Here is a 25,370-nt window from a genome sequence, read left to right as displayed (position 1 = left end):
GGGGTATATGGGGGCAGGTCTGGAACTGGCAGTGGTGGCCTGGGGTCACAACACTGGAGCAAGATGGGATGGAGGCCCTAGATGGAAGGTCCTCCCTATCCACTGGCCTGGCTCCAGTTTCCCACCTTCCTATTCACAATCATGTAACATCCTTGTGGCAACTACGTGTGACTCTTGTGTTTGGGGAGGCTGGGCACAAGTGCCAGAAGCTCCCTAGAAGTGTGTGTGTGGGGGGGGGCATGCCTGGACCGTGGAGAGGGGCAAGCAGCAGGCGAGGGGAGGGGGCCGCCCAGGAGCGGGGCCTCGGGGCAGCATGTGGGCAGGGCCATAGTCAGGGAACAGATGGCTCCCCCACTTCTCCAGAGCTTCCGGAGGCAGCGCTCCAAAAGCAGTGGGCCACTGCTGCTCCAACGAGAGGTGCACTGCATCCAGCATTTCTTGCCCTGTTTTGGGCCGCTTAGTCTCCCCAAGCCTCTTATACCCACCACCCACACTGACATGGGAAAGTAATGTTTGGATTTGTGTGTGTGTGTTGGGGTTTAAATGCTATTTAGCAGCTAGAAACAAGGAGGAACTAGCCCCATGTAGTCAGCCAGAACTCTGTGCTCTTCCAGCAAGTGCCCTGCAGGTCACAGTTTAGGAACCTGACAGATCAGTGGATGAACTCTGCTCTCTGGTCACAAACACCACCTAATGCCAGGGTCCCGTGGCACCACAGCTGATTCCCTTCAGTTTCCAGGAGCAATCAAGTGACATTAACAAGTGCTCCTTTTCCAATCTATAGTCTCTCTTATTCTCCTTAACAGCTTAAGTGAGCTGGTAGGACGCAGATTAGGGGGAGCTAGTGGTTTACCTGAAACTGCCTGTAATATTGATTCCATAATAGCAACTCACCTGCATCATCACATTTCTCCCCAGTTCACACGATCACCAGGAAGCCGATGTCTTGGCATGATAACATAGAAGAGCCTGCGGATGGTAAGTCTCTGAACAGCTGTTAGAGATAACTGGCTGACCAATACCAAAATTGTAACTTTTAGGCTGGTGCATTTTACTCTTTTATTGTTTATTTAAACCATGCACCCATTTACATGCATTCTTTATTTTAATATATTTTTCCACTTTTACTTTACCATTTATTTATTTAACTTTTTTTTTTTAATAAACACACCACAATTTTTGGGGCGTAACAGGTTTTAACAAGTCTGCTTAGCTCACTTACTACACAAACAAACAAAAAAAACCAAAACCACAACAAATAAAAATTTCAATATGCTATTCCAAAAAGCAATTTTTTGCAAAATTCTTATTACTGATTAAAACAAACAATCTAAAAATATACTAATACAATTAACAATTCATCCTTATAAACTCCAAACAAAAAAAAAAGCATTTTAATTAACACAACCTTAATATCTTAACTAAAAAGCATATTTCTTTTTAATACTCAAGCCTAGCCTAAAACCCACCCCAAACTATACTATACCTATAATAACCTTAATAAAACTCAATATAATCCAACACCGGTTACTCCCTAGAGAATGCATTCCTCCCCCAGCACTTTGGGGGAGTAAAATTCAGAATATTAGACAGAGTAAGGCTCTCAATTTAAATTCAGACTTAACATTCCTAAAGCTCATACACTGAATGGATTAGACTGCATATGGGCAGGGAGCACAAGAGTCTTCACAGCCAGCCACAACTCACAGGACCCATGTGACTTAAGGGCAAATGTTGTGGCCATTGAACCTGAGCAACACCCCGCCACTGTAAATCTAAATCCACCCGTGGGCAGACATCAGAAATAAAAACATGCTTTGGGGGGGGGAGTTGTGTGGGAAGGAATGTAATGAAATTCAGAAGGTGATCAAACTATTTTTGAAAAGACAACAAATTACACAGCATATGCTTGGAGCAGAGGAGTGGGAAAGAACAGGGGCTTGGAGCCCAATGGAGGAAAATGTGGATTAAAGGGAGGGGAATAAATGGCAAAGGGCAGGAGGGGAAGGAGTTGAAGGCTCAGGTAAGGGGTGTGTGTAAGGCAACTGGGAAGGGTGACATGGTAGTAGGGCGACATGGTAGTAAGGCATGTGGGAGAGATTGAAGTAGGGAGCACCTGTCAGCCCTACATTCTCCCCTCCTGTGTGCGTACTGGAGGCTGGAGGGGCAGTTCACATATCTTAGAGCTATTTGTTTCAGGTTGCATTCATCTCCATGGTACACTTTAGAAATCACACCCTCTTGTGCGTGTTGTCATGCCACATAGACAAGCTCCAAGATGAACGGGAAACTTCACACCTCTCCAAGCCTCCTATGCTGCAGATGGATGTGTAGCCCCTTGTCAAGGCTCCTTCCCCATTCAACTTTAGGGTACAGATGTGGGGGCCTGCATGAAAATCTCTAAGCTTCTCTACCAGCTTAGATCTGCTTTTGCTGCCACCACTCCCAATGTGCTAACTCCCTTCCCTGGTAGCCTTGAGAGACTCTTCCACCAATTTCCTGGTGAACGCTAAACCAAAACCCCTTTGATCTTAAAACAAGGAGGAATTAATTATTCCCCCCCTTCCCTTTCCCCCCCACCAATTCCTGGTGAGTCCAGATCAATCCCCTTGGATCTTAGAACAAGGAAAAAATCAATCAGGTTCTTAAAAAGAAGGCTTTTAATTAAAGAAAGAAAGGTAAAAATCATCTCTGTAAAATCAGGATGGAAAATAACTTTACAGGGTAATCAAACTTAAAGAGCCTAGAGGAACCCCCTCTAGCCTTTGGTTCAAAGTTACAGCAAACAGAGGTAAACACTCTAGCAAAAGGTACATTTACAAGTTGAGAAAACAAAGATAAAACTAACACGCCTTGCCTGGCTGTACTTACAAGTTTGAAATATGAGAGACTTATTCAGAAAGATTTGGAGAGCATGGATTGATGTCTGGTCCCTCTTAGTCCCAAGAGCGAACAATCACCCAAACAAAAGCCTTCCCCCTACCAAGATTTGAAAGTATCTTGTCCCTTTATTGGTCCTTTGGGTCAGGTGTCAGCCAGGTTACCTGAGCTTCTTAACCCTTTACAGGTAAAAGGATTTTGGAGTCTCTGGCCAGGAGGGATTTTATAGTATTGTACACAGGAGGGCTGTTATAACTATAAAGGGAAGGGTGACACCCCTTCCACCCATCCTCCCTTTAAACAAAAACAAACAAACAAACAAAATAAAAGTCCCCCACATCAGCATTATCCTGTGCTAGGAATATGGATACAGCAGCAGTTGCTGATGATTAATGTCATACAATACTATAGCAGTGCACCAGCTCTGCTATAGCTAAGGTTACAGAATGCTTTCTTTTTAAAGGATTACTTTCCCAAGTGCTCTAAAATCCACCTTTGAATGGACTGTCTTGAAATTTGCTATGCCTCATAGGAGTGTAATGTAGGGTTAGTAGTCCAAACTGGGGATTGAGCAAGGGATTCCCACACAGTTTCAGGCCTTCTCTTGACAGCTCAGAGTCCTTAGGCGAACAATAGGCAATCATGGAGACTTTGAAGTAGACCTATTTCCTAATCATCACTGGCAATTAACTACAGGGGTTAACATAAGGTAATTTATCCATGAAGCAGTTTATCACAAACTTTAAAGAGACATATAGAAAATGACACTTTCACCCAAGATTCATCTAAACGTTAATATTCCCTTTTGATCTTTGAATCAATTGCTATAGTGAGACAGGAACTGTCTGTTTACATGGGTAACATCTAACAAGATATAAGTAAACACATACAATTAGTATGACCTCCAATTCTCTTACAATACAGGTTTGCATTTCAAAGTTCTAGCCTAACATGGAATGGCCCTAATTACCATTCACATACTTTTCTAATATGTCTCTAAAGATTGACTCTGGGTCATTTAGCCTGCGAGCTGCTTACTCCTTTCTATTGACACCTTAATTGACACACTTTGTATAAGATGCATTGCAATTATATAACAGTGGTAGCAACAATGTATGACCATGCAAATTTCTAATCAGATAATGTCACACAAGGCCAAGGGGGGGGTGGTGGTGGTGGGTGGTGGTCTCAGACTCATCTTAACCTGTGTCAACTCAGTCGCTATCTCAAAAGGTTGAAGATCCGCATGGTCTCCTTGGGATCGATCATTGCATTTCTGGATCCAATCCAGGGGATTGGTATGCCACCCTAGACTTAAGATGCATACTTCCACGTTCCAATCTTTCAAGGCCACAGAAGATTTGAGGTTTGTGGCAAACCAAGGACATCAACAGTTCGCAGTCCTGCTGTCTGGCCTCTCGGCAGCCTCGAAGGTCTTCACCAAATGCATGGCAGTGGTAGCAGCTTTTCTCAGGAGAAGGGGAGTCCATGTATTTCTATACCTCGACAGCTGGCTCATCAAGGGCACATCTCGAGTGCAAGTGGAGCTGGACGTCGCCCTCATCCAGTCGACCTTCCGGGCGTTGGGCCTTCTAATTGATGTGCAGAAGTCAACACTGATACCCATTCGTAGTAGGAAGAGAGCCTGAGACATAAGCCCTTGTATAAGTATAAGGCAGGACCTGCTCACAGAACCTGGCAAGAACACAGCTAATATTGCAAAAATGCACATTCCTAAAAAGTGCTAAGTTCCGAGTACTCATGCAAACACATCCCGATATCAAGTGGTACCAGAACATCTCAATATCAAGGATGATACAAAAACATTCCCTAAAAGATAAGGTCAGGATAACAGTACGTAACTTGTTCATATCTGGGTATAAAGATGTATCTTTGGCCAGCTTAGGGGGCAGTGGAAAGTCCCGCCACTAACTGAGCTGCATCCATTGTCACTGGCATACATAGAATTCATAAAATATCAGGGTTGGAAGGGACCTCAGGAGATCATCTAGTCCAACCCCCTGCCCAAAGCAGGACTAATTCCAACAGATTTTTGCCCCAGATCCCTAAATGGCCCCCTCAAGAATTGAACTCACAACCCTAGGTTTAGTAGGCTAATGCTCAAACCACTGAGCTATCCCTCCCCCCATATCTTAGTATCCTCGCGGAGTCTGCCAGGTGCTATTACTGTGCTTCGTTGACAATAAACCTGGCTAGGTGCCTTCGTACCTTAATGGATCTTGTGGTCATTGGGCGGTTGTGCCAACTGTCTGTGCAGAGCTAGGACAGCACACACGGAGCACACACACACACACACACACACATACACACACAGAGCCAAATATCTAACTACACTATTCAGAGAATAGAATTCATCGGGGTGGTCCTCGACTCCCAGCTAGCAAAGGCTCTTCTTCCAGAAGATCGCTTTCAGGCAATCTTGGAGTTAATACGCTACATGCAAGCTCACCTGGTCACGACGGTCAGGCTTTGCTTGAGCCTTCCGGGCCACATTGCTTCATGTACATATGTGGTTCGTCACATGAGGCTGAGACTCAGACCTCTCAAAGCCTGGCTGGCTATGGTGTATTCCCCCTCCAGGCACCACCTGGATAGGGCTATCATGGTGCCTCCTTATATCCTCAGCTCCCTGTCATGGTGGCTGGATCACCGAGTAGTCTGCGGGGGAATTACCTTCACAAAACTCCAGCCATCAGCAAACCTGGTCTTGGATGCCTCAGCACTGGGCTGGGGAGCCCACCTGGAGACGCTCAGGTCCCAAGGTCGCTGGTTTGCAGAGCAGTTATCGCTTCACATCAATGTCGGAGAGCTCAGGGCAGACCATCTAGCATGCCAGGTATTCTTGCCCCTCATTCCGAATACGACAGTCTCAATTCTCATGGACAATGATGTTTGTCCATCGTTATCGATGAAGACCTCAACAACTCCTTCTTTCAATGACCGGGCTTTGTGCGTCCGAAGATGACTGATCAGTCCGATTCGGGCGTGGAACGTCCTGTCACATGTCGGGCAAACATGTAATGACACTGTCGATGATGTATGAGCAGCTCTGGACTTGCGCAGCTCACGTTTTTCCAGCCTCAGCAATACGCCTCGACTCAGAGGTATTACTGCCTGTGTGAATGAGGCTGTGCCATGCTGAACGGTTCAGTGCGAAGGTTTCCCATGTGGCGGTGTTGATCTCGAAGGACTTCAAAGAGGTCTTCAGCGTGTCCTTGAATCGCTTCTTTTGTCCTCCATGGGAGCGCTTTCCCTGAGTGAGTTCTCCGTAGAAGAGCTGTTTAGGAATGCGTTCCTCTGACATTCTCACAACATGTCCGGCCCACCTGGTCTGGGCTCTCATCAGCAATGTGTGAACTGACGGCAGACTGGCTCTAGTAAGGACATCAGTATCGGGCACTTTGTCCTGCCATCTGATTTTTAGAAGCTTTCGCAGACAGGAAATGTGGAAGTGATTGAGCCTTCGTGCATGACTCCGATAGACAGTCCACGTCTCGCAGGCGTACAGCAGAGTTGGAAGCACTACTGCTCAGTAGACCTTCAGCTTCGTTGATAGGCTGATCCTTCAACGTTCCCAAACACTGAAGCGCAATCGGCCAAATGCAGAGCTGGCTTTAGCAATTCTGCAGTTTACTTCATCATCGATTGACACTGCTCGGGAAAGAGTACTGCCCAGGTACGTGAAGTGGTCCACTGTCTGAAGTCTCTGTCTATTTACAGTGATGGACGGTTCTGAGTACGGAGCGTGGGGAGCTGGCTGGTGCATGACCTCAGTCTTCTTGATGTTAATAGTGAGACCGAAGTTATTGCATGCAGTTGAAAACTTGTCCATACTGGCTTGCATTTCTGGCTCAGTACTAGCATTCAGAGCACAATCATCGGCAAAGAGAAAGTCTCGAAGTACAGTTTCCTTCACCTTGGTGATGGCACGCAGTCGCCTCAGATTGAATAATTTCCCATCAGTTCTATACTTCAGGCCTACTCCTTCAGTGCAGTGTTGACAGGCATCAGTCAGAGTGGCAGAGAATATCATGCTGAACAAAGTGGGTGCTAAAACACACCCTTGCTTGACGCCTTTGGTGACTGGGAAGGCCTCAGATGTTTCACCGTCATCCAGGACACGAACCATCATACCGTGATGAAACTGACGTACCATTCGTATAAATCTGTCTGGACAGCCAAATTTCGACATGATCCTCCACAGGCCCTGGCGACTGACAGAGTCAAATGCTTTCGTGAGGTCCACAAAAGTTGTGTAGAGTTCACGATTCTGCTCGACATTTCTCCTGTAGCTGACGCACAGCAAAGACCATGTCAATAGTCCCACGACCCTTGCGGAAGCCACACTGTGATTCTGGCAGTAAGCCCTTCTCCAGGTGAGTAATCAATCGGTTCAATAGAACCCGTGCAAGAACTTTCCCCGCTGTAGAAAGCAGCGAGATTCCACGGTGATTGTCGCATACCTGGCGATTGCCCTTCCTCTTATAGAGGTGCAAGATGGATGCGTCTCTAAATTCCTGTGGAATGGTTCCCTGCCCCCAGAAGGACTGAAACAGCTCAGTGAGTTTCCGTAGCAGCACGGGTCCACCGACTTTGTACACCTCTGCTGGTATGGCATCTGACCCTGGGGCTTTGCCACTTGACAGCTGATTGATAGCTTTCTTCACTTCGTCCTCTTCTGGTGAAGCAACCATGGAGTCATTGACTGCAACTTGGGGCATCTTGTCAATGGCCTCATCATTGATGACTGAGGGGCGATTGAGAATTGCTTCAAAGTGTTCAGCCCATCTCTGGAGAATCTGCGTCTTCTCTGTAAGGAGCACAGTACCATCAGAGTTCAGGAGGGGAAAGCTCCCAGAAGACTGTGGACCATCGAGTGTGTTAAGGGCTTCATAAAACTGTTTAAAATCATTCCTGTCCGCATATGCCTGTATTTCATCTGCTTTGGCGCTCAGCCACAAGTCCCACATTTTGCGCAATTGGTTCTGTACTGTTCTGCGAATGTTGATAAAGGCGGTCTTCTTTGCCGCCGAGGATGGATCGTTTTGATATGCACGATGCAGGCGGTGCTTCTCAGCAAGTAAGGCCTGGATTTCTGCATCATTTTCATCAAACCAGTCTTGCCGCCTGCATGTGGAGGGCCCCAATACCTTCGATGCAGCTGTATGGACAGTGTTGCGGAATCGCTCCCAGTCTCTCAGCATCATCCTCAATACGAAGATCAGCAAGCTCATTCTCTAGGTCTTCCGCTAGATTTTCAGTGATGCGGCTGTTCTTTAGCTTCGACATGCTGATCCTTTTGAGAGCCTTACAGCCTTGTGGTCATCTCTTCGGCATGATACGGAGCTTCATTTTGGATACTATGAGCCTATGATCCGTCCAACAGTCAGCGCCACACATAGCTTTTGTAACCCTGACATCTTGTCTGTCCCTTCTCCTGATGATGACATAATCGATCAAATGCCAGTGCTTGGAACGGGGATGCATCCACGAAGTCCTGTTGCGGGTAGGAAGGCGGAAGACCGTATTGCTGATCAGAAGGCCATGTGCTGCACAAGTTTTCAGCAGTAACAGGCCATTGCTGTTGCACTTTCCCACTCCATTTTTCCCCGATGACTCCTTCCCAGGCTGCGGCATCGCATCCGACTCTTGCGTTAAAAATCGCCAAGCAGAATCAGCTTGTCTGTGCGGTGCACTGACGATAACAGAGTATCTAGTTCTTCGTAGAATTTATCCTTCACATCCTCTGGGTTGGTCATTGTAGGAGCATATGCGCTGATCAAAGTAGCTTGTTTTCCTTTTTGAAGCGGAAGCTGCATTGTCATGAGCCGGTCATTCATACCCTTGGGGGAACTGGCAAGTTTCCGAACAAGATGATTCTTGATGGCGAAGCCAACTCCAGATTCGCGATGCTCATCACTGCTGTGGCCACTCCAGAAGAATGTATAGCCACCACCTGACTCGGATAGCTGTCCTTCATTAGCAAGGCGAGTTTCGCTAAGGGCTGCAATGTCAATGTTGTAGCGTGCGAGCTCTCTAGCAACAAGTGCTGTTCTTCTCTCCGGTCTGTCTGCCGTGATGTTGTCCAGTAACGTGCGCACATTCCATGTGCCAATAGTGATCGGTGTCACTCTAAATTTTGTTTTTATTTTTGTTCGACCGCTTTTATGGGATCCCCGCCAGCTGCGGTATGCTGGCCAGGGTAAGGTGAAGCAGGCAATGTTTAGGGCACCTTTTCTAGCCCCCTCCTCGTTCTACGGAGGTGAGCAGTGCAATCCTGAATAGGGCTGCTCAGTCGCTCAAGAAGATGCCGAGCTCCAGTGCTGCTTCGGTCAGCGAGGAACGACCATTATGCCTGAGCCGCCTATGTGCAGGTCTGCGGCTACAGCTCCCAGTGTATCCACACCTGCTGCTTCGTCGCTCGCCCATCGCCACAGGACTTGATATGATGTGATATGATATGTCGAGACTTGCGCGTGAATTGGATTAAAGTGAGGGAGAGTTGCGCAACGTCAGCCTCACTCTCTTTTCCCAGTTCCTATCTGTATCCAGTGGCAAGACAGAAGTCAAGACGGCTGGAGATAGGACAGGGCGCAGTGGATGACCAGGACGCCTACGTGTCTTGTCGTGCTCTTAAGCGTTCCACAACGCTTGCTGTCACCACCTTCCTGACCATTGAACCAGGTTGCCTCAGTCAGCCGGATCCAGCCTTCGCATGCAATGGGTAGAGAGGCCCTGACTCACCGAGAGTCTCATACTCATCAGCTACCCTCACCTGGTTTAGCCCACCAGTCGAGACGGTCTCCAGGGTGTGGCCACTGTCGCATGCTGACAGCTACTTGGAGCCACAGGTGAGAGCTGGGTGTCAAGTGGGGACCAAAGTGGATGAGCTACTCCTAGGAGTACGACTGCTCCCCCAGAGGTACTACCCCTCCCTGACAACCCCAATAAATCAGTCATGTACTACATCAATGTTGAAGGACCCATTCTCTCCCAACCCCCATGTTGGGAGACTGACTGTCTATGGGAGTTCTGCATTGTGTACTCGATCGAAATCGAGGCTTCATACCTGCCAGGGGTGCAGAACCAGCTTGCGGACTGCCTCAGCAGGTCCTTCTCCACTCATCTCTATGCCCAGATGTCACGGTGAGCATCTTTTGCAAAAGGGGATTTTCCCCACATAGATTTGTTTGCTACACGTTCCAACAGAAAGAGCCAACAGTTCTGCTTCCTGAGGGGTCACAGCCCGGCTCCATGATGGATGCCTTTCTGATGAGGTGGTCGCACTACCTATTCTATGCCTTTCCGCCCATCCTGCTGATTCACAATTTGCTGATAAAGATCAAGCAGGATTGGGCTCGGGTTATTCTAATAGCTCCCAGCTTGGCCTAGGTAGCACTGGTACACACCTTGCTTGTTCATCTCTCCCTTGAGACCCCACTCAAGCTCTCTCTGTACCCAGACCTGATCTTGCAAGACCATGGTCGGCTGCTCCACCCGAACCTCAGCTCTCTGAGGCCTGAAATCTGCGTGGCTGAACCCCGACGAACAGGCTTGTTTGGAGCAGATCTGCAAAAGTCTCCTGGGCAGAAGGAAACCTTCCATGAGTACAGCTTACTATGCAAAGTGGAAGCGGTTCTCTCTCTGGTCATCCAGATGTGGAGTCCTGCTGACGCAATCTTCGCTTCAGTAATTTAAGATCAACCTCCTATCTTTGAAAGAACAGGGCCTGACCCTTTCCTCTATAAAGGTCCAGTTGGCAGCCATTTCAGCATTCCATCCGAATGTCAACAATAGGTCGGCGTTCTCCCTTGGTAGAAATGGTAGACGGCTTCCTCAAAGGTCTGGAGAGGACATTTCCTCAGATGAGGGAACCTCTCCCCCCATGGGACTTGAATCTTGTCTTCTTGAAAGTGACGTGGCCACCCTTTGAGGCACTGGCGATGCATTCTCGACTACATCTTTCGTGGAAAACAGCCTTTCTGCTGGTGATTACTTCGGCCAGGAGGGTGTCGGAGATCTGAGCCCTCATGGCAGAACCCCCCTATACAGTTTTCTTTATGGACAAGGACCAGCTTCAGCCGCACCCAAAATTTCTCCCAAAGGTTGTGTCCCAATTCCACTACAACCAACCAATCTTTCTGCCAGTCTTTTATCCTAAACCTCATACAAGTAAGGAAGAACAACGCCTGCATTCCTTGGACATAAGACATGCTCTGGCATTTTATATTGAAAGGACCAGACCATTCTGTAGGTAACTTCAGCTCTTCATAGTGATAGCTGACAGAATGACAGGGCTTCCCATCGCTGCCCAAAGGATCTCGTCTTGGATCACATCTTGCATACGAGTGAGCTATGACCTTGTGGGCATTTCCCCTCCACCGAACTTAACTGTCCACTCCATGAGGTCTCAGACCTCTTCGGCGGCCTTCCTAGCACAGGACCCATTCCAGGAGATACGTAGAACAGCAACCTGGTCCTCAGTGCACACGTTCTTCACACACTATGACCTCTCCTGTCATTCGTGAGTTTGCAAATATTATTGCCAGCAGCTCTGAGATTTCTTCAGCTAATTCCTTCAGCAGCCTGGGGTGAACAGCATCAGGCCTCGCTGACTTGAATTCATTCAAATTAGTCAGAAGATCGCTGACATGTTCTTTACTTATCCCGATCTGCATCCCTTCCCCTTTGTCTATGGTAACTTCACTAGTCGTCCGGTCACGTTATTTTTTTGCGAGAAGAATTAAGCCCCACTTTACTTAAAGGTAAGTTTTGCACTTTTCAGTCACTATTGCCATCTCCAGGAGGCTAGCCTTGATGACCTCTTGAGGTCCCTTCCAGCCCCACATTTCTATGATTCTATAACTGTGTATGCACATGCCTTTACACAGAATGAGAACAGCCTGGGGAAAAAGGCACTGGCATACAGGGTCTGTAAGGTTACAAACAGACAAAAGTTAATAGAAATAGGAACTGGTTTCCTGAAGTCACAGATCAGGAAATAGGAACTGGAATAGTAAGGGACCAGGTTACAAGCAAATAACATAAGCAATGTCAATTGGCAGGATAGGGAGGGGTGGCTGACAGCAGACTCAGAGTGAGGATAGGGGGCTGTTATACAGGAGACAAGGATGACAGAATTAGCAAGATGTATGGGTATGTTTGACAAAAACTAGATATACCATGTTTCAGAGTAGCAGCCGTGTTAGTCTGTATCCGCAAAAAGAACAGTGTCTGTACTTGGCTACCTTGATTATCACTTCAAAAGTTTTTTTTCTCTTACTTAATTGGCCTCTCAGAGTTGGTAAGACAACTCCCACCTGTTCATGCTCTCTGTATGTGTGTATATATATCTCCTCGATATGTTTCACTCAATATGCATCCGAAGAAGTGGGTTGTAGCCCACGAAAGCTTATGCTCTAATAAATTTGTTAGTCTCTAAGGTGCCACAAGTACTCCTGTTCTTTTTGTAGATATACCATGACACCTCACAGGGTCATTCACAGAAGCGCAGAAACAGAGAGCTGACTTCACTGTTGGCCTCTTGTCTATTTCTTTTAGAGTAGAAGCTCCTCAGGATAAGGTTAAAATCTTCCCTTATGTCATGCACACTGTCCCTTTCTTCTGGTTTAAAAAACACTGTCCTCTCCCCATGCTTTTTTTTCCTAATCCAACAGCCAAGTTTCTGAATCTTATTCACCATGCTGCACTGGAGCCAACCAAGAAATACACAGAGCCACAGACAGAGAGCCAGGAAATTGGCTGGAATACCACTCCCTTGGTGAGTAGGATCTCTAAACGCTCTCTAGAGTATAAAAAGGAGCAGCTCAATGTAGGCCTTTGAACTCATTTCTCTGTTTGAGGAATAAACCCGGAACAAACTTGAAACAAATATAACCAATGGAACAAAAAAGTGTGGGAAACAGGTTTGGGAAAGAGCTGAGGTGCTAGTGGGTAGCAAATTGAACATTAAATTTTAGTAGAACGTGATGGAGTATGCAGCTCTACTCAGAGGTGCCAACTTTCCGAGTTCCGGGTGGGGTGGGTGTGTGCGCGCACTCAACCCCTGCTCCACCTCCGGCTCCGCCCCCACTCCACCCTTTCCCCCAAGCCTGCACCCCAGCCCTTCCTCCCCCCCCACCCCCCAAGTTCCTCCTGCATGCTGCTGTACAGCTGATCGCTGTGGGCAGGAGGCACTGGGAGGGAGGGGGAGGAGCTGATCCGCAGGGCCTGCCGGTGGGAGGGCTGTGGGGGGGAGGAGCTGATCCACGGGGCTGCCAGTGGATGCTGAGCACCCACTATTTTTTTCCATGAGTGCTCCACCCCAAAGCACCCACGGAGTCTTGCCTATGGCCCAACTTGCATAGGCACTGCAGAGTACAGAGGTGAAGTGATAGTCCCCCTCTCTCAATCTGCTGCAACCATATCCAGAATATTTGCATTCAGTTCTGATAACATCAATATCATATGCTACAAATGTTTGTAGGTAAATGTGGTATGACTATATCCTTTAGGTAGGTGGGAAGAAAGAACCAGGAAACTACTAATAAACCAGAGGTGTATCCCAGTCAGAATATGTATTCTGATTTATGATAAGGAATCAACATGGAAATACTTGAGGAGAAAAGATGTGAACTCTGACACATGGGTTTATTAAAAACGGATCACGTCTGACAAACTAATAGCAGTAATCATGACTGATCCAGCAGAGACTTCTGAGGTTCCACTAAAGCAAAGGAGTGCCTGAAGAATTCTGGTAAATTTCTTCTTGGAAACCAATTAGTTGAGGGAACATAAAACTGATATAATTGTATTTGTTTCAAAGTAGAGACAGGATTGCCACAGGTCAATTTCTTAGAGCTTCCTCTACTCAGAGGGGAAAAGAGCAGACAGGCAGTCAATGGGGTAGAGTAGAGGGCTTTAGTCTTTTCAAAAATTAGCTAGTTCCTAGATGGATAACACCTGCAAACAGGCTATCACTTAGGGGGTAACAAGGTGTATAGCGCACCAAGGGGAAACAATTTCTGGCTGCAGGGATTCTTATATAGACCCTGTGCAACTCACCCCTTCTTGCTACTGACTCCTGGCTTGATTGGTAATGTACTTCCAACCAGCCACAAAAAGAAAAACGTTTACTCTTTACTCCAGACCTCACACATTCCTGCTGGCTTTAGTGACATGTTTTTATCCTTTATACCATTAGCCTGCAACAAACGCAGCTAAGGGGTGAGGGATTCCATTCCTGCATCAAACAATTGTTAACTAGTTCCAGCTCCAGAAATGTTAATGCTATGGTGCATCTCAGGTGAGTCAGAGTTACTGGTGACAATGCCTGAGCTAGAAAGAGCCCAGCTTGACTTTCAGGTGGTTGACTGAAGTTGCAGGACTAGCAGCAATGGGCGAGGGAAAAGAAATACATCTAGAATTGAGCACATCTAAATTGGAGTTAGAGACAAACCTAGGAACTCTCAGTACCATTTTTACAGATCACTTTAGAAGTGCAGTTACCAAAAGACAAATGAAGTTTCCTTTTTATGAGCACCTGGCTACTGTAGTAATCCAACAGTGAAGATTTGATGGACCAATGGCCGGTATGGTAAATCCTATTTATTGCTTTTACCTTAGTGATGATCAGCCAATAACCTGAAATACGAGATTCAGTTACCTTGTTAATCATATAGTCATCCAGTCATGCAGCAGTGAATTGCAGCAACTGACTCCTTGAATCCTTGATCTCAAAGAGAACATCTCCTGGAGACGCTCCTCACACTTTGACCATTTTCTCTTCCACAGATTAGTGTGGACCGCACTGACCGCAGACTGTACTTCCCATGCCGGAACAGTGAGATCACCAAGTACATGGCTGCCATGTGGCGCCTGAAGGAGCAGAGTGAGAACATGCAGTAGGGTGGTAGTAGCAACATTGCTTTGCTAGGCAGAGTTGTATGGTGGTGGGAGTTTCTAAACAACGTTGCCACCTCCTCATTGCCATGAGTAGCCCTGTAGATTTCTGAGCAAGGGAGGAGGAATCTCCAGCTGGGCCATACCTCCTGGAAGCTGACAGCTGTTACAGAAATAAACCCATGTGAAAGTTCTGCTTTTCTCTCTTACTGCTCTCATCCAAGTGGATGTACTAACAACCTGAGAAAGGCTCTACCCTTTTGACAGGCTCCAGGCTTGAGACTGTAGCAAAGCCAGTATTTACTAAGTCTGACCTGGAGGTTAAATTCCCCACTTTTACCAAAGGCAGCTGTGGAAAGAGCCATGGGGATCCTCCAATCCCAGTCACAATGAGGGACAGATTTCAGGTCCCTTCCTCAAACACAACACTGAAGATACAAGAACCAAATGAGATCTGTCCACACTATTTAATGAGTTCACAGAGGCCAGGCCCAAGGCTTGAGAAGCAGAAAAAAATCTTGGAGGAAAACTAACAGTACAAAGGAATTAGTGACTGTACATGCACTTCCACTGCAACCATGTGCGTCAAATGGCACCATCCAGCTTGGTCTACAGCAGTTAGAACTGCCTGAAGACTCCAGTGTCAGAAGGAACACCACCTGCAATTCATACATACATAGAAACTAAACCAAAGCCACTGGGAAGCAGGGTCTATCCCACTCAATCCTTATCAGGTTCGACTCTTCATTTTCTGCCTCATCTTTCTGCCCGGTCTCTTCTGTAAAAAGAGAATGACAAATTTAGATCTCTGGTTTTGAAACCCACCCCCTGCTTTTGGCCTTATAGCATGGGAAAGAAGGGGCCTTGTCAGAGCAATGATGCTCACCTTTCAGTTTTTCTGATGCAGGAGTTCAGAACACTGGTAGGGATAAACATGGTATTTTCTCACTCACCTGCACACAATTCCCTTTGGCATGGAACTTGCTTTCCCCCATTCATATCAAACCAACCTACCCAGCCTTGCCCACCACCTAATCAGTCTTGGTCCCCAAATACGCAGAGCTCATGTACCACTCCTAACACACATATAGCTCTTCCCTTTGTGGCCAGGGCCTGTCTCCCACTAATGCACAGGACTGGTAATGTGTAGGACACACGTCTCACTCACATTGGAACCTTTTTTCCCTGCTTTCCCAGGGCCCTTGTTGTGGGCCACACTAGCCCGGAAGCTGGATACATCATTGTGACTCTCCCGTGTGTTCCATTTTGAGCCTCTCTTCTTCCCACCAAAACCAAACTTCTGATTCTTGTAACGTCGCTTGGCGTTTGGTCTGAAACAGAAACAACCCGTCATCTCTGCTAGGTCCCCACTACCCTCCCTCAGTGAGCTTGCTTGAAAGCACATGTGCGATGTGGGAAGCTCCCATCCAGCTCCTCCTAGGTGATGCTCATGTCACTCTAGATTCCATCAGATTTATTTCCAGCTATCGAAAAGACCCATTTGTCTCCCTCTCTCATTGGAAAAGGGCAAAAATATGTAAGACACTCCAGCCTCTGCCCCACCTTGTTTATAACCAGCTTTTCCTCTCTGCAAGTGTTTGCTACCAGCAGACCTCCTCCCTGAGGTGCATAAGATTGAACATTAGCATTAAGAGCTAGGAATTATCTGCTGCCATCTCGGAGACAGCTGGGGCCTGGTACTATCCTGAAAAATAGCTTTGAAGACTCAGATGGGGATGTATGGGCCCCAGCTGCAATGCCTCTAACTCCCCCATCTCACCCTTTCTTTATTCGTTGACCACCATCTCCTTCCTTCTTCCCCTGATGTGGTGGTGGCTGCTCCCCATCCAGGAAATCCAGCTTGTCAGAGAGACCTGCAAGAGCAGAACGTTTGTGGAGCTGCTACCATTGAATCAGACAGAAGAATTTCCAATGTGAGTAAGAGTTACAGCATTAGTTAATGGCAGTTTTATCCCCCACTAGGCAATGCCTATTTAAGAGTCTTTATGCTGCCGCTGCTGCTGTCCTGTGCACTTCCATGTTCAGCGATGCTCTCTTCCAACTCACTCCTCTCCCGTTTTGGCTAATGACACCCCACATGCTGCAGTGCTCTGTTATCTCACTGTCCTCCCTCTCCCTCAGCACTCTCTTGTGGTGAGACTGATGACTTCACCTTTCTGGTATTTCTTGATTGCATTCAGCACAGTTGCTTTTTCCCTTTGCCTCTTCTGCAGAACCTCTGTTTGTACCTGTAACAAGAGACAATATGGGTTTTGTTCCCTACTATATCCCAGACCAGGGGTTCTCAAACTGGGGGTCGCGAGCTGTCAGTCTCCACTGGGGGGGTCGCACTCAGAGGCTTGCTATGTGAAAGGGGTCACCAGTACAAAACTGAGAACCACTGCCCCAAACCCTCCCAAAGGGCTCCACTGTCTTTATATTTTCCCCCTCCACACCCCCGAACAGGAGTGGTAAACTGGCCAAACAGCTTCATGTTCAAGGCCCTCCCTTGCAGTATCCCCAGACAACAGCTGGAAATGCTGTCCAAGAGGTTTCACTCTCTGGGTTCTCAAACAATAGCTGGGACCACCCCCCACAGGTCCAGGGTCTTGCCACTGATGGATTCCCTTCTTGCCCGATAAGTTTCTCCACCTCCTCACCTTTTTGCCATATTTTCTCAGTGCACGAAGCTGTTTTGCTTTCTCAGACTTCTCCATTGCCGCCTGTTTGCTCTTAAGCTTGTGTCGAATCTTATTAGGAAACGAATCAAATGTGCTTGTTATGCAAAGGAAGATGTGGCTATGTGAACCATGAGCTGGATAAGCCATATCAGTAGGGCCATTACTCAGGTATAAAAATAACACGTTGTAAATCTTTACACTATGCACTAAATGTCGTCTATATTTATTAAATCCCCAAGGTCCTCCTAAGGCTGCTGCCTAGACCCAGTGCCAAATTCTCTATTGTATGCAGTGATTTTTAGATACAGCTTCCTCCCTCTCTCTCTCCAATAGGGGCAGATAAATCAAGGTTGGGAATGCTCACTGCAGAAACTCATGGCCTTCTGGTTTTCTTCAACCCAGATTTGGCCAGAAGATTAATGACATGTACAGAGATCAAGTGCAGCCTCAAGAGAACAAGCTCTTACTGAACAGAGTGAGACAAAGCTATCATTTTTGCCCAATCCTTTTGGATTTATAGATGAGATTGAGCAGTTCCCCGAGAAGGGACCTGAATTTTGGATAATGTTAGTGAACTCACTGGCCTCTCCCCGCCACAGAATTCAATCTTTCCCCTTCTTCCTCACCCCCAAACAATTAAAAGCTTTTACTGGATTTTAAGTAAAAATGCAATTATACAATCAATCCAAGATTAGAGAGATTCTTACTGGAAAAATTCTGCAATATATGGAGGTAACAATTGAAGCATAAGAATAAACCTCTGCTCTTCCAAAGAAAACCAACAACAGTAAGAAAAAAAACTTGTTTTCACAGTGAAGTCCTTCCCTGGGAATAATGGTCAGAGCTTCAGGAAGATTCTGTCAGGCCATGAGAACATTGGGGAAAAAGTCCTGGTTTTAATATTATAAAAACCAAATTCTGTAATATGAACCTAACAGTCAGACTCTGGATTAAAATATCTGATATATCCAGTTCACTCCTGACTCCCAATTCCCTACTATAATCATTTATATTTCACTTTACAATTCCCCTGTGAGCAAACGATTTCAAAATTGTCCATTATATGGTGTTTTTTGCACTCTCCTCTGAAGCATCTATCACAGGGCACTCTTGAAGACAGACTAGATCACTAGTCTGGATTCCATATGTGCTGACAGACTTCTCAAGTCTGACCATGTTTCACTGATTGAACAATGATACATCTTAAAGTTTGTGCTTTATGTAGTCTAAAACCCACAGTGGGGAATCTGAAGGAAGAAAAGATGTCCAATGCCAATCCAAGTTTAATACCTTCTGCATCTGTTGGTCAGATTTGGCCATCTCTGCAAAGTAATCATCTGGCCTCCTTGTGGGGACTTTTTGGTGATGTAGCCAAGGCAGGGCCTTCAGCACTGCTGCTTGGGCCTGACGGTAACTAGGAAAACAATGGGACAGCAAGTTAAAGTTAACAGTAAGGTCTAAAGCACACTGGGCAGGGACATCAGGAACTCTGCTCATATTAGCTATTTGATGCAAGATAAATAAAATTTACATGAAATCCCAAAACTATATCAGAGCAACATTAAAAATGCAAAGAGCCCAGAAATTAAGGTGCCAACAACATTAACCGAGACACATTGCTCATGTTGTATTTCTATTCCTGTTTTTCTGGTTAACATGCAGTTTACAATTTTACAAATTGTACTGTAAAATGCAAACCATAAAATAGGCAGAATTGCCATGACACCAAGATGCTACAGGAACTTCCATTTTTACTTTGGAACTTTAGTGGTGTACTACAGGTATTTTTTATTTAATATATTTTTTGAAGAAATTATCTGTTTAATTAGGCATGGAAATTAGTTACCACCTTGCAGCTGCTGCTGTTTCGTTGGAGACGGTTTTCTACAAGACTGGTTTAACAGGGCAGCAATTTGTTTACATTGTGCAACTATCCTGGCAAATTTAATGTAGGTTTAGAATGTACCGAATACCACCACGTACAAAAAAATTACAGTGCCCATGATTCTCTCATGTCCTTGAAATTAAGACAGTCTGGAGGATTTCATTGTATATGTTTCAAGGAGATAACATCCCACGTGAAAACAGAGACCACCTCAAGACCTCTGGTTAGGAGGTCACAGATATAAAATATATATCAATTTTAGGATTTTCTACTGCCAATCATTACTAAAGTACCCGAGTGCCTTCCACACAAAATACAGCTTGATATGGTTTAATATACTCCCCCCCCGCCCCCCCCGAAGTTTATATTTTGTAAGGAAGCAGTTCTCTAAAGAGAACTTAATATATTTGAATTTAATAAAAAAAGAATTTTCTTAACAAGAAAATTCAACACTTATTTCATACTTTAAATTTAAGCTTTTTTATCTAGCTGAGATTTAAATTATCTGAATATAAAGCACAGTTTAAGAGTCTATTTTAAGAATCAACCAAGGTTTGTATTACTAAAATATTTTCTCATGATTGATAATTTTATAATGCAGGCCTGCCAAAAGAGGTAAAGCACAAAATCTCAGAATCCAAAACATGGAAGGATTTCAAGCTTCAAGATATCTTGATCTATTTTGGAATATATTTTGAGGGTTTATAGCAGCATGACACACGGGTGTTGAGTTGTTACACATGTATATACATTAGAGATTGAAAGTGATGTGACATCGGCATGTGGATGGAAGGCATGACACTGAAGGCGTGCAGTGCATGGTGAGATGTGATAGTGATGCAACACTAGGGTTGTGTATGGTATGACTCTGGGACCCCATATGAGAATGTCGCCCCCTCTCACAAGCTCATCTCTCTCTGGAAGTCATCCTCAGGGTCGACGGTGGCTTTGTCAGGTGTGTGATATGAGGTTGGATTCATGACGTTTGGTGCCTGACCCAAGGTCACATCCAGCCTTTCCACCCAGGCTAGGTGCTGCTTGAATTCAGACAAACATTGCTTCAAGCCATCCTAGAAAAGGAAGGACAGCTCTATTAACAGCAAGACACAAAACAACAAGTTTGTCTTCTGAAGGCTAGCAATTCTATATGTCCATATTAGGATGGGCTCCCCCTTTAAGGGAGTTGGGCTCAACCCCACTCTTGACTTGTTAGCTGCCTCCCCAGGATGGCCTTTGAGGCAGATAAGACTGTCTGCTGAACTCAATTTAAGAGAGCAGCAAGATTCCTGTGGAGAGGTAGGGTCAAAGAGGACCAGAGAAGGGGCTCTCCATACCAGCTAGATGCAAAGGCTACCTGCAATGAGGGGCAGGAGCTGAAAAGCCTTAAGAAGCAGCTAGAGGAAATGCCAGGCAGCATGAATTGAATTTTGGGGAAAAAACTGCAGAGTGGGGTAAGACTTGTTTTGACTTAACCTGACATTTAACTGTGATGATGTTTTAATAAACCAGACCCCAAGAGGGGGTGTTTGACTCAAGAGTCTGGGTGTAGTTTGAGAACCCCGAGAAGGGGAAATCAGGCAGGGTTCAACACCAGATCAGGTCCATGACTTAAATGAGTGATTGTGTGATCTTATAATTTTGTTCCTTCCTTGCTTCCCACTCTTTCATGCAACAGCAACCTGATTTTAGATTGTGGAAAGTACCCAGTACACTCTTGGACATGCAAAAATAACACTACTACTAAAGAATCTAAAGTTCATATGACAGCAAATGAGTGCGCTTCTACGGGTATATCTACACTGCAATTTGGAGGTGTGACTGAAGCAAGTATAGACATACCCGAGCTAGCTCTGATCTAACCAGATTAAAGCTAGCTCAAGTAACAATAGCAGTGAAGCTGCAGCAGCACAGGCAGAGGCTGCTCAAGTATGTACCCAGGGTCTGGGTGGGAAGAGCAGGTCCTTGAGCTTCACTGCTATTATTACTCAAGCTAGCTTTGATTTAGCTAGATCAAACCTTCCAATTGCAGTGCAGACATACCCTATGCTAGTGTTAAGCTGTGCAGAGTGAGTGTTGGGAGCAGTGATCCAACACTGCCAGGCAGGCATACACACCAACCAGCCAGCAACTCTACTGACCTTTTGCAAGTGCATTTTGGAACAAACTGGGCCCAGCCCAATTATTAAGCTCTCCACAAGCTAAAAATCTTCCTCCAGCAAGGTATTTTATTCCCTAAACACATGTGCCTGCCACACACCAGTTCAGTGTCCCCACAAGACCGCTCCAGAAAGTGTTTTGGTACATCAAATGCTGTTCTGGGAGAGCGAGTATGCACTAGGGAACTGAGTTATGTAGTAATGGCAGTCAAACCATAGTTATGATGAACTCCTAATGGAAGCTCAGTTTCTGATTTTGGATCCACCCACCTAAAGGGTCACAAAAAAGACATATAATGGCTTCAAACTTGGTAGGTTAGCCTTGTGGCAAAGGTAAAATGTTCTAAAAAATTTGAAGCGAACCAAACACTAAATTAAAACCCCAAAAGGCAAAGAAAAGTTACTTTACTGGACTCCCTCAGCTGGGATCTATCTACTTCCCAGGATCCTGGGGAGGAGGCAACAATTGGTAGAGCCCAGCAAATCTGCCAATATCCACTTTATATGCGCATCCGTGGACCATGTTTGCGGACTGCAGATGGATGTGGATCCAAATTTTGTATCCGTGCAGGGCTCTAACAATTGGTCCGTGATATGGGTTGACTATCCAACCTTCTAATGTTTAATCATAACCCAAACACCAAAACCTCAGCATGGCCACCTTAGTCTTCAACAACTTGAGATAACCTGATAGTTGCCACAGGCCATGAAATCATAAACAAAAATATTCTGTAATCTACCTGGAAGCTAAAGTCAATCAGTAATATTGACCCTAGTGTCTCAGCATCACAGCAGTGAAGAAAATGATCAACTCACTTAAGGAATTCATAGTGTAAAAAGGAAATTGGTATGGCAGTACTAGTTCCATAAGAAACCCAGCCTTTACCACTGCAGCGTTCCCCACCAAAGATGTATAGGGTAACTAAATATATGCTCTAAGAGTTTTTAATTCACTAACCTCTGTGATTCCTATAGGTAGCCACATGTACAAGCCCAACCTTCATAAGCAAACTCCTCCCATATAAGCACTTGCATGCACACACCAGAATCACAGCCTACATAGACACAGTACTCACCACATTGTTAAGAGCCTTCTTGTGCCCCTCAAGCACGACGTTCAGCCCTGGCTTCAGGGCACCCCTGGAAAATGCTGCCTGGAGCTGCACAGAAGGAGATTGGTCAGGGATTGGTCCAGAGAAGATGGATTATGTCCCTTGCCAGGGGCTGAACACTTGGGCCAAGGCAGGGACTTATCACTCAAGCACATCCGTAATCAGGAAAGCCAGCCTACTAAAGGGGAGGGGACCCAGATAAAAAATGTGAGCTGTTATCCCACAACAGGCCACGAGACAGAAGGGCTGATCTTTCTCTGCAGATACCCCTCCCACACCCAATAGGCTGTGGTGGAACATTGCTAGTTTAATTGGGGAAGCTTGATGTTCTAACTGATGCCTCCACCCCAACCCCCTTTATTGTGTAGCATTAGGTGTTCTCATCCAGGGAAATCTGCACTCCTCCTCCTTTTCCCCACACAGCATTGGGGAAATCTTGCTCAAGCCCTTTGGCATTAAGTTTACCTCTTTGTCAGTGATGACCGATTCTTCTGACTCGGACTCTGACAATGACTGATTTTCGTATTCTGCCATCTTTAACTTGGAGAAAGAAACAGATGAAGGTGATGTGTACTCTGTTCTATTCGGGTTCTCATGCTATGTTCACCTCTGTATCTACAGAGCTACATAAGGATGGATGAGAGTCTGACTTGTTCCCAGCCTGGCCCAAAAGAGATGGTTGGTTGCAGAGTGAATGTGTCATGTTCCCTGTGCAGGAACATGATGCTAGATGCATAGAGGGAGTGTGCACATGTGCTTTGTTCCCTTGACTGGGAATTGCTGTCTGATGTTACTAGTTCTGAAGTGCTGAGACTGAAATTCCTCCAATGGATTTTTACTACACTATTCACAGATATTGTGTTCACAGCCCTGTTTTCAGACACACAGCTTTCCAGAAATTCTCATTTTTTTATGCTGGGTCTTAACACATTTTTTATATTTTCTCGCATATTCATTCATGTGGCTGTTCTAGCGCCACAGTAGCCTCTGGTGGGCAAAAGGCAGAACTGCAGCGCTTATTAGGTAAAATGTATTTTATGTGGGAAAATATAAAATTATATGCTCAGTGCGGCAGGAGCAGAATTCATTACAGCACCCTGCCTGCAGAGCCAGGTTAGGACAGAGAGCTGGGCGGGCCGGCCGGGGGGGAGGTGTCCACAGACTGAGGTTCAGAATGGCTAGTGGGCAGGGGGTGGGACAGACTGGAGAATGGGCTCAGGAGCTAGTGGGGTGACAGTGTTGAGCCTGTGGATGGGGGCGGGCGGCTGCAGAGATCCATGGGGATAGGGGCAGACGTGCCTGACTGAATGGGAGAAGTATGGGGTCAGCCAGGGTCTACATGGGGGAGGCTTCCTAACACCGTAACAATCCCCCTGCCCCACAAAGAAAAACCTCTCACCTACACCCAACCCCCTCCAGGTTTACTCCCAGGCGCCTTCGCTCCCCCCAAGCCTTTGCACTGCTTCTGACTGGTGCAGGAAATAGTTCTGTATTGTAATTTAAAAGAATTACATAAAGTTCTGTATTAATATGCCTAGTAAGGAAGCTATTTGTCAAAAAAAAATTACCAGCATATTTTTTTTTCTGGTCTGTATTGTTACAGACATACAGACAGATATTTTGAAATAAATTACCAAAATAATTGTAACTGGCACGATTATATTGTGTTATTTTGACAAATAAAATATGCAGAATTTTCAAATATTGTGTGCAGAATTTTTAGGCACAGAATTCCTCCAAGAGTAACATTCAATTCATGTTCCCTGTTTGTACAAGTTGTTCATTCCCTCTGAAGCTACATAGACCTTTGGTCTGACCCAGTATGGCTGTTCTCACGTTTTCCACACAGCATAAAGGAAAGGAAAACTTTATTGTACAACCACAAAAGCTGGCAGGTGGACTCAAAGACATGGAGAGGTAACCTTTTTACACAACTTAGTAAAGTTAACTACAGCTCAGATTCACAGCATCTCCTTTCTAATCTCTTTCAATTATAGAAATTTTAGCCCCCAACCCTGGAAGCACTCATACATATGTAATTTAACATATGAGAAGCCAACTGAAATCAATGGGACTACTGAAGCGCACGCAGGTATTCACGTTAAGTACTTACAGGATGGGGCCTTAGGCATAACCTGTAACAGCAAAGGTTTCCAAATAGAAGTGTGATTTTTAAGTAGTCAGTGTCCCGTTAAAGCATAGTCCAAACGCAGCTACACCGAGTGCTGGATTACTGAAACTCACGGAGAGCTGGTTTTGAACAACGGGTCCAGGGCGGCCGGGCGGGCACCGCGCAGGCTGGAAGCAGGGCGGGGAGGGGGTAGCTGTGAAGAGGCGGGCGGCGCACAGGGGCCGGTCGGTCTGTTAGCAGCAGAGTGAACCCAGTAGGGGTGAGGAGTCTCGCCGTTTAAATACTCCAGGGCGCCTCCCCCCACGCCAGGACTAACTCGGTACCGATATACGCTCCACCAGGGCCCAGGAAGACGAGCCGCAGCAGCGGGCAGGGCGGGAACCCAGGAGCCCGGGTCTGGCCGAGAAGGGGTCAGCCCAGCGCGGGGGGAGAGCCTGCGGGGACCGGTGAGTAGCGGCCCTGGGGACAGGCGCTGGGTCCCGCTCTTACCTCAGCAGCCAGTTCCTTTCCCTGCCACGCGGACCCTCAGCACCAAAAACAGGCGGCCTGCGACTCGCGAGAAACTCACTTCCGGACTTCGCCGAGGCCTACTCAGTTCCGCTT

General features: G+C 46.2%; 3 protein-coding genes across 3 annotated transcripts in view; 1 reads left to right on the top strand and 2 right to left on the bottom strand.

Annotated features, from left to right (window-relative positions):
* Window positions 1-143, bottom strand: part of PIF1 (PIF1 5'-to-3' DNA helicase) — a 20,381-nt gene extending 20,238 nt beyond the window's left edge. Inside the window, exon 1 of the mRNA XM_026651929.1 lies at window positions 126-143. Within this exon, the coding sequence (XP_026507714.1) occupies window positions 126-143 (18 nt within the window). The remainder of the gene's footprint in view (window positions 1-125) is intronic.
* A 199-nt stretch (window positions 144-342) lies between these two features.
* On the top strand, window positions 343-15,158 carry FAM183A (family with sequence similarity 183 member A). The gene is made up of 4 exons (XM_026651928.1): window positions 343-391; window positions 919-978; window positions 12,579-12,682; window positions 14,695-15,158. The coding sequence occupies exons 1-4, from the start codon at window positions 343-345 to the stop codon at window positions 14,806-14,808; spliced, it is 327 nt and encodes a 108-aa protein (XP_026507713.1). The 3' UTR covers window positions 14,809-15,158.
* Window positions 15,159-15,250: 92 nt separating this feature from the next.
* EBNA1BP2 (EBNA1 binding protein 2) lies at window positions 15,251-25,341 on the bottom strand. Its single transcript, XM_024209565.1, has 10 exons — window positions 25,257-25,341; window positions 23,102-23,176; window positions 22,601-22,684; window positions 20,272-20,438; window positions 18,774-18,897; window positions 17,463-17,552; window positions 16,976-17,051; window positions 16,583-16,676; window positions 15,971-16,133; window positions 15,251-15,580 (listed from the first exon to the last, which is right to left on the bottom strand). Exons 2-10 carry the CDS (start codon window positions 23,168-23,170, stop codon window positions 15,533-15,535), a joined length of 915 nt encoding a protein of 304 aa, XP_024065333.1. The 5' UTR covers window positions 23,171-23,176; window positions 25,257-25,341; the 3' UTR covers window positions 15,251-15,532.
* Window positions 25,342-25,370: the final 29 nt, after the last annotated feature.

Source organism: Terrapene carolina, unplaced genomic scaffold (assembly GCF_002925995.2).
Source record: "Terrapene carolina triunguis isolate 2854851 unplaced genomic scaffold, T_m_triunguis-2.0 Scaffold110, whole genome shotgun sequence".
Classification (NCBI taxonomy): domain Eukaryota; kingdom Metazoa; phylum Chordata; order Testudines; family Emydidae; genus Terrapene; species Terrapene triunguis.
This window is presented reverse-complemented; position numbering and strand designations above follow the sequence as displayed.